Genomic DNA, 8,577 nt, shown 5'->3' on the forward strand with positions numbered 1-8,577 from the left:
GCGTGTGGCGATTTGTGTGCGAGGCGAGATCTGTCACTGCAGGACTGCACTGAATCTATTTTTCAAGTAAATGGATGTGTAATAATGTAAGAGTAACAGAGAAGATGACTTTTCCTTTCCTCTGGCACACTCATTTTGACTACATGAATACATTATTAGTAATATTCTGACATTAAATCAGAACAATACGTTCACTGAAAAACTATTTCTATACATTTTCTGTACTAAACTCCAATGTGTCTCTAAGTCACAACTGTAAACATCTGTAAACACGATGCAGACACGTATGATTACTGTACAGCTACAGAAAACAGAAACTGCCAATAGAGTGTATGTGAGTAATAGACTGAGAGAGTAATGAGTAGCTGAGAGATCTTACCTTGAAAAAATAAGAAAAAAGGAACTTATTTTTAACTCAGTCAGTCGATCCTCATCAGTTTGGGTGATTGCTGGCTGCCACACACTGGAGAGGAAGTCTAGAGACACAATCCCACACACACACACACAGACAATCATTGAGAGAAGTAAAGTCAGTAACGGCTTCTCTGTTGTTCCGTTTCTGGATGGAGTTAATAAGTATGGAATTATATGACTCTATCTGGAAGGTAAAACTATCCTCCGTTGGACTTGTCATGGGGTTCTTCACCCGTATGCAGTAATCCAATCCATTAGGCACCATCCCTAACGACCAGCTCCACCCCCACAATAATCCGTTAAAGACCGAGACCCTTTTATCAGTGTTTTTGTCACTGATGTATGTACATACTGTTATAAATTCATGGAGGTAGAAAATGGCTTTAAGCGAAACACGAAGCCATACTATGATAACTGCTGCATGAACCTACTTTAGATTTGTTTAAATTTGCATTAATACTTGAAAAAGGTGTTTGTCAAAAGCATTTGCTGCACTCCATTTAAGCCCAGGAATAAATTAACCAACTTCAAACGCAGCTGCATTTCTTGAACTTATTACATACACATTACATTATTATATATTTCTGTTGTTTCAACCAGAAATTCACAGCAGACACTTGTCATACTGTTGCAGGTAAAGCTCTGGTGTAACTAATAACATTAATGAGGGCTCTGTTCCATGCAGGTGTGCCAGTAAGCCATGTGGGTGAGCCAGCATGCTCAATACCATGGCCCTGTCACTAGCAAACCTAAGCTGAATGTAGCCATTATTAATAGAATCAAATACCTGCGAATAAGCTGTTTTTTTTATAATAAGTAAAACATACTATGTAAAAACCGCAACCATATAGCACTATATCTTGCTTCAGCCAGAGGACTTGTGCTGTGTAGGCCTGATATTTCCTGCACTTCCACTAAAGAGAAATACTGCTTATATAACTACTTCCACAAATTCATTTCAGGTCCACCTTTCTCACTGTTCAAAAGTCCTGCTCAGTCATAGCAACAATCTGGTTATCCTGAAGTTACATTATGTACCCAGAGGGTAACATACAGATCTATGTCAGGGCAGACATTTAAGTTGGAAAACACAGATGTAAAAACATTAATACTCCATTCTGCTCTAAAATGTATAGTGCTGTCAGTACTGGGTTTAAACTGTGGAGCTGGGCGCCCGGTTAGCTCAGTCGGTGGAGCTGGCGACCCACGTGCGGAGTTGCTGCAGCGGCCCGGGTTCGAGTCCGGCCTGCGGCCCTTTGCTGCATGTCATCCTCTCTCTCTCTACCCCCTTTCCTGTCTATCTCCAGCTGTCTCTGTCAAATAAAGGCTTAAAGGCCAAACAAATAATAACTTTAAAACTGTGGAGCTATTCATAAAAATGTTACAAACTTTCACACAATACTGATATGATCATCATCAATCACCATTAGAGCCTAAACTCAGAACTTTAATCTATATCCATGCTTTCATATGGCAACATGTGTTACTTTAATTATAAGGGGTAGGCGATGGGGTTGAAATCAATGTCGCAGTATTATCAACTGTTATTGATTATTATTATTATTGTTATATCAATATATATATAATAATATTGCAAACGTATGAATAAACCACATTAAGTTTTCAGATGACATTCATGCAATGAACTCTTGTCTGCTGTTTACTGCTCATACTAAAGAAAATGTTTGTAACAAGTGATTTGGAAGACCAAAATATGATACCTTCATATTATAACAATACCATTCCTCTGCCAATCAACAAAGTTATCATATTGAATTGTCACCCAGTTCTTACATATTTATACACACACTGACAATGACTTCAGAGTGACTGTTTATATGCACTGTAATATCATTTTTCCAAACACTGTGCTATCTTGCAATATAAACATGTCAGTACTCGTGGCTTAGGCTGGATTAAATCGTGGTCAGGGCTCTACGAAGACAATATGACAAAGATCATGACTGGCAACAGATGATATTGTGCAATTCCTTTAGAAACGAACCACTTGTCATTGACAAGAAGGTCCACAACTTCACAGGACAACTCACTTAGCTTAGCCAACTAGCTCGCTAACGGTACTAGCAGAGCCCAACAAGAGGCAGCAGTTTCATTGGCTAGCTCCCACCTCTCCTACTAATAACACACTAACGCACTTTCACCTTCTGTCAAACGACAGAACACACCGAGAAAACGTTAACTGCAAACACAATATGTGACAAAAGACACACAGCCCCTCAGGAGTTATGTCATGGAAACAGGCTCCGTCCAGTGTGGGTCTGTGACTGGTACAAGCCTTACTGGAGACCACTGGGAGCTACATTAGCCTGCTAGCCGGAGCCTGTAGCCAGCCATGACTAGCTCCAGCGAGGAAGCTGGCAGAAAGCTGACAGCACAGCAGAAGTCATTAGCAGTCGCCACGGATCGACAACAACTCCACTCTTACCGAGGCTCTGGGTGCTGTAGACGGAAACGGGACACCAGGCAGCTGTAGATCAACTGGATGCACTGGGCGAAGGAGACAGAAGACGGTGGGAGAGAGCGAGTGCAGTGCTCAGCCTCTGTGGAGGTCTTCACCTGGTGCTGCCATGTCTGTTTACCAGACTGCATTCTGGGACGGAGACGTCACTGCGCCAGGACGCACGCGCACTCTGATGATTTAAAGCCCGTCATCACACTAGTGTTGGTCTGTTTTCTTCAATGAGATACAAAGTGATGAGCATTCAAAACAAGGAGGAGATGTCGTGTAAGTTAATGATAGAATGTATTTTGTGAAAGATGTACATTTCTGGAAAGATTTTAAATTGTTGTGGATTACAACAGTGTTCATTGTATGATCATTGCGTCCAGAGCTCCAGGAACACCTCAGAAAACCAACAAATAACTAAAAGTAGGCTACCCTTAAAATGCTCTCATCATGTCATCATTTGTAATGTGAGTGTATGAGTTTTAAAGTTAAATACTAATCCTAAATCAAGGTGAGATGATGCAGTGCTTCAACCTTCCCCTTTTACATCTTTTCCTGTTCTTCCTCAAGTGAATGAGACTTACTTTAAGATTATCACAAACCTGTTGAACAAAAGGTTTCACTTTGATCCTCCACAATGTCTACATTATGTGCCAGTGCAACAGATGCTGTTTTTTCTTTTACTCATGCCCTTTTGTAATGCAGCTCTGGGTTATTTCTAACCACAGACCCTGTTTCCTGCACATTGTAAATATCTTTCCTGTACAGTTTTGGATCTTTCTATCTTTGTCCTTATCTTTATTTATTTATATTTTAAAGAGTACTTTATTTTTGTGTGATTTTTATACACCAATGCACCAAGACAAATTCCTTGTACGTATAAAAACCTACTTGGCAATAAACCCAATTCTGATTCTGATTCTGATTTTGAATGGGAAGACAAATAAGACACATAAATGACATTCAATACAGTATTTAAATAATGTGGTACTATTACTGGGTAAGTATCATATAGATTACAAACTGAAAGAGACTCACACACTTTATTAATGACTGAATTATTTTTTGGGTCCATTTCAAAGCCAAGAAGTCACTGGCAAGAAGCCTTGCTATTTTGATAAGTAGCCTATATTAAATGTATAAAACTACCCCCGTGTGTTTCTATTCCTTATCTTTTCCTACGTCTTGAACCTGAAGTTTAGCATTTAGTTGTCATTGCTGTGTTGCCCAATTTCACTTATAAAATGTTTCTCGAATAAAGCTTTTAAAAAAAACCATTAACAACTCAGCCTGCTCGCTCCTGTAGCCAATCACAGTCGTCTGCGGTCTTAGAGGCGGGGCGAGCTGCTTTGTTCACTTCCTGCTGTTCAATAAAGGTTATCCAGCTACACACCGACATGGGCGCAGTTACAGATGGTAAGTCACGTTTTAATCCATAACTCACGACTCCCTCTTAAAGTCTACGAGTGGAAATGTGTGCTAAAGCTCTTAAAGTGTCCATTGGTGGCCAGCCGTACTGCCAAACACCAACACATGTTACAGGTAGAAGCAGCTTGCGATCAAAACAGCTAATGTGCATTAGCCACGTTAGCTAGCAGTGTGCTCAGCGGTAATGTACCTTCTGTATCTGAAAGGCTGTTTCATTCCCGCTTTCTCTCCTATTGTAGATGAAGTTATTCGGAAACGTCTTCTCATTGACGGGGACGGAGCTGGTGATGACCGTCGAATCAATGTGCTGTTAAAGAGTTTCACCAAGTGGTGCAACTCGCCTGGGACCCCGGAGGAAGGGTAAGTGAGCCCTACAGACCCCGACCGTGGACTGGATACCAAGAGTTCCTGTAAGAGTGGTGAAGAACTTGCTTTGAGTCATGAACCGTCTCGTTACTGTGTTCAGGTTCACGCAGTATCAGAGGATGATGGGTACTCTGGCCCAGTGTGAATTCTCCATGGGGAAGACGTTGATGGTTTATGACATGAACCTTCGAGAAATGGAGAATTATGAGAAAATCTACTCTAATATAGGTAGGAAATAAAGACTTTACAAACCTTGTATTGAAGTACGCAGGGATGGTGTTTACAACTCAGTGACCACTTCATGATCATCTAATGCAATTCAATACAGCAGCTCTGCCACAGTGTCAATCTTTTGTTTGTAATGTTCAGTTTTTGATGACATTGTCCTAAATGTAGATTCAATGATATGTTTATTATTGAGATCATAGTTCAAGGTGTTGTTTTACTGGATTACATCATATTGAGAGGTGTTTCTAATGTTTGTATTCCTCCCAATGTACAGGAGTGGAGCAAGATATTAGAAACACATCTGCATATCATTCACTCCACTTCAACAGAACAAGCACAAACTAAATATGACCTCAGTGCTGAAACATAATTTATGTAACTCCTCTATGGCAGTGTAAGAAAACCCCACATAGGCATCACAAAAGTAGAGTGTATGGCAGAGCAGTTGTAGTGGATTGCATTGAGTTGTACAGGTGTGTACCTAATAAAGTGGCCACTGAGTGTATTCTTTTACCATAGAAATACTTATGTTCTTGCATTTCATACTTTCTATGTGGTGACTAGGAACCAGACCACCAGTCACCACAGAACAATGTATGTTTTTGTGTTACAAAATAACCTTGTCTCCACAGAACAAAACATCACGTCTGCACATGAGAAGATTGCAGAATGCAAAAAAGAAATTCAGAGGGCAAAAAGAATACGTAAAAATCGCCAAGGTAAGAACATTTTCAGTGCTTCGGATCAATTTAGGCAGTTATTTACTTACAGGAGAGATTTACTACTTGTGTCTTATTATATAAACTGAGAGAGCAAAGGCAACCTTTGATGTAAAACCAATGCAGTCAACACTTTATCATATTGCTGAAACAGTTGATCAATCGATTACTTAAAATGTGAATTATTTGTCAACTATTTTGACAATAGGGTTTGTCATTCAAGTCATTTATCTTCCTATGATTCTTCCCCCAAAAATGGTGAGTGAATTTGTTCCTTTCTCTGTTTTATATCATTGTGAAATTAATATCTTTGGGTTTTCGACTAACAGATTTAACAAGTCATTTGAAGAAACAACCATGGGTTTTGGGGACTTATGATTGTCTTTTTCACTACTTTCTGATGTTTATTAACAAAACAATTGATTAATTAATCAAAGAAGACATTCATCAGTACTTTATTTAATCTTATTTTATTGAATGCTTTAATATTCAAAAACATTCTTTCAATGTCCCATGACATGTTGGCAGTAATAGCAGATGGATAGAGGATTTCAAAACGGAAACTGAGGACATAAACTTAGTTTACAAAAGAAAAAAAATGTTAAGCAGTTGTTTATTTATCTTTTTAGAATAGAAGAATCAAAGATTTGACTTGACATACTTTTTTTTTTTTTTTTTTCTGTCCTTCCAGAGTATGATGCTTTAGCGAAGGTTATCCAGCAACACCCAGATCGACATGAAACACTAAAGTAAGTCCGTCTCATGCGTTTCATCCAGATATTAAGTTCTTCTGCTTCCTGTGTCAGGGCAGTTTTGCCTTTCATGATAATCCGATTATATGCTCAACTTTGTTTTTGTCACTTTCAGGCAGTTGGAGGCTCTTGACAAAGAACTGCAGCAACTGTCTCACATCAAGGAGAATGTAGATGCAAAGGTACAAATACATTATATCATCTTCTATTCCCACCTGTAATGTTGTCATTCAAGTATTATTTTATCAAATTTTTTTCTGGTTTCCTTTTTGTCCAAAACAGCTGGAGTTAAGGAAGAAGCAGTTCCATGTGTTACTCAGTACCATACAGGAGTTACAACAGACACTTGAAAGTGAGTAAAGGACATGTTTGGCATTGTTTGTGCTCTTCAGTGTTCTTTATTCTTAATAGCTGTTGTATTGTTCAAAAAACTAAATGTTTATCTATTTCTGTAAAGAGAAAGAGGAGCCACCTATGCCTTGCTAATCATCTTTATCTTACCTAGATGATGAGAAATCAGACAATGATGACAACAATCAGGAGAGCCCTGCAGAGAATGGTGAATGAACATGTAAAGAGGCTGACTGAAATAATGAAGTGAACTGCTTTTAAATGATTTTGTTTTTGTCTAAGAATACTTTTTGTATGTATTTTTGAATAAAGTTGACTTGTCCCAAGTCTGTAGTTTTTAAATTATTTAATAAACTGGTGGATTTTTAGGTGTTTGTCCATATTACTGTACATATACATCCGATTGATCTAAGTAACACAGGAATAAATGTTATTGATGGAGCGAAAGACCATATTCTTACTGATGACAAGGAAAAGAGGTTGTTTATGTAGTTGGTTAGAATACTACATACCTCCTTTAATTTCCTTTGTAAAACCACAAGAGGGAGCTAAAGTACATAGTTTCATGCAGTAGCCGTATATAAGTTTATATTTTGAATTGATAGGCATGAATATGAAACGCTTAGGGTAAACATTTACAATATTTATTTTAAGAGAATAGACTGCTAGTAGTCTTACCTGTAACACCTGTTTTCTTTATTCAAACAAATGTATTAAGTATATAATTATGTATTTGGTACATTTTAAGTCTGAGATTATATCATAGTATCAAAGTACTTTTATGGGGTTGACATGTCAGAGTTCCCTGGCAGGAATTGAACTAGAGATTTCTCAGAAACGTGGTTTTATAAGATAAGATGTTCCCTTTATTGATCCCTGTGGAGAAAATTCAAGTTTGGCAGGGCAGCACAGGGGAATGTAGTACAAATAGAATTAAAAATAAAAGGCAAAAATGGGAGAGGGAGCTGTTGCCACTCTCTGCAGCACCAAGATAATGAGTGTGTTCCTATAATATATTTTTGCAGTGTAAAATAACAGGCATCTACAAATTTGAAATGACAAAAGAATATATATTACAGTACATTAAGAGCAACTTCCTATGCACTGACATTGACTTTTTCAACCTACATGTTAAATATAAAGCAAATCTGCCCATTCTCCACTAGACACAGTTGTAGATAATAATATAACAATCATACAACCAATACTGTACTATTTGGAAAATGAAAGAGGTACAGCAAAATCATGCTGTCAGGCCTTAATTCCCTCTAGAACTCCACCAGGTATGCACGGGCCTGCATGAGGCGTTTGAGGCGACTTTCCAAAGCAGCCCTCTTGCTGCCAATGTCAAAATCTTCCTTCAGCAAGAACTCTGAATTCTCCTTCTCCTGCAGCACCTGCAGCATCTCTCTCTGCAGCTGGACAGCAGACTCCTGCAACATCTGGTAGCGGATCACCAGTGGGATCTGGTCAGACAGACGTTGGCTGGCAATCTGAAGGAGGAAACAAGAAGTGAAAGATGAGGGCCGTTATTGAAAAACATAGCCTCTGTCAAAACCTTCCTGTTATTGCTTTGGTTCATGAATTATTCCTCTAGATTAAAACTTACTTTGTAATACGACTTAAGGTGCAACATCAGCTCCTGAAGCGTTGCATGATTGTCCATGCAGTAAACAATACTCCTTTCTTTATTAACTGATACGCCTCTCTCATTGTATTCGTCCTCATCCTCCTCTTTCTTTCTGTCACTCAAACTGCTGCTGTAGGTCCTGTCCTGAGAGTAAACAAGCAGCTCCATCTTGAACTGGGTTCTCAGCATGGATTCAGCAGTGGACTCTTTTTCTTGCTTTAT

General features: G+C 38.7%; 3 protein-coding genes across 4 annotated transcripts in view; 1 reads left to right on the plus strand and 2 right to left on the minus strand.

The window, feature by feature from the left end:
* Positions 1-3,009, minus strand: part of LOC118328817 (ataxin-7) — a 27,080-nt gene extending 24,071 nt beyond the window's left edge. For both annotated transcript variants that reach the window (XM_035662731.1, XM_035662730.1), the window contains exons 1-2: positions 2,861-3,009; positions 380-476 (exon numbers count right to left, since the gene is read on the minus strand). The gene's annotated coding sequence lies outside the window, so the exon portion shown is untranslated. The remainder of the gene's footprint in view (positions 1-379; positions 477-2,860) is intronic.
* A 1,182-nt stretch (positions 3,010-4,191) lies between these two features.
* thoc7 (THO complex 7) lies at positions 4,192-7,070 on the plus strand. Its single transcript, XM_035662733.1, has 8 exons — positions 4,192-4,297; positions 4,549-4,669; positions 4,776-4,903; positions 5,536-5,622; positions 6,314-6,371; positions 6,490-6,556; positions 6,657-6,726; positions 6,880-7,070. The coding sequence occupies exons 1-8, from the start codon at positions 4,279-4,281 to the stop codon at positions 6,939-6,941; spliced, it is 612 nt and encodes a 203-aa protein (XP_035518626.1). The 5' UTR covers positions 4,192-4,278; the 3' UTR covers positions 6,942-7,070.
* A 109-nt stretch (positions 7,071-7,179) lies between these two features.
* Positions 7,180-8,577, minus strand: part of LOC118328103 (interferon-induced GTP-binding protein Mx-like) — a 4,696-nt gene continuing 3,298 nt past the window's right edge. The window contains exons 10-11 of the mRNA XM_035661708.1: positions 8,335-8,577; positions 7,180-8,218 (exon numbers count right to left, since the gene is read on the minus strand). The exon at positions 8,335-8,577 is cut by the window's right edge and continues 6 nt beyond it. Of these exons, the coding sequence (XP_035517601.1) occupies positions 7,994-8,218; positions 8,335-8,577 (468 nt within the window). The 3' untranslated portion in view covers positions 7,180-7,993. The remainder of the gene's footprint in view (positions 8,219-8,334) is intronic.

Source organism: Morone saxatilis, unplaced genomic scaffold (genome assembly GCF_004916995.1).
Source record: "Morone saxatilis isolate NCDOM2014 unplaced genomic scaffold, NCSU_SB_2.0 Contig18, whole genome shotgun sequence".
In the NCBI taxonomy this organism is placed as follows: domain Eukaryota; kingdom Metazoa; phylum Chordata; class Actinopteri; family Moronidae; genus Morone; species Morone saxatilis.

Excerpts from the sequence above, each read along its gene's own strand:
- thoc7 (XM_035662733.1), top strand. Across the intron at positions 6,372-6,489 it reads GATCGACATGAAACACTAAA|GCAGTTGGAGGCTCTTGACA; the intron begins GTAAGTCCGTCT and ends TGTCACTTTCAG. Across the intron at positions 6,557-6,656 it reads AGGAGAATGTAGATGCAAAG|CTGGAGTTAAGGAAGAAGCA; the intron begins GTACAAATACAT and ends TGTCCAAAACAG.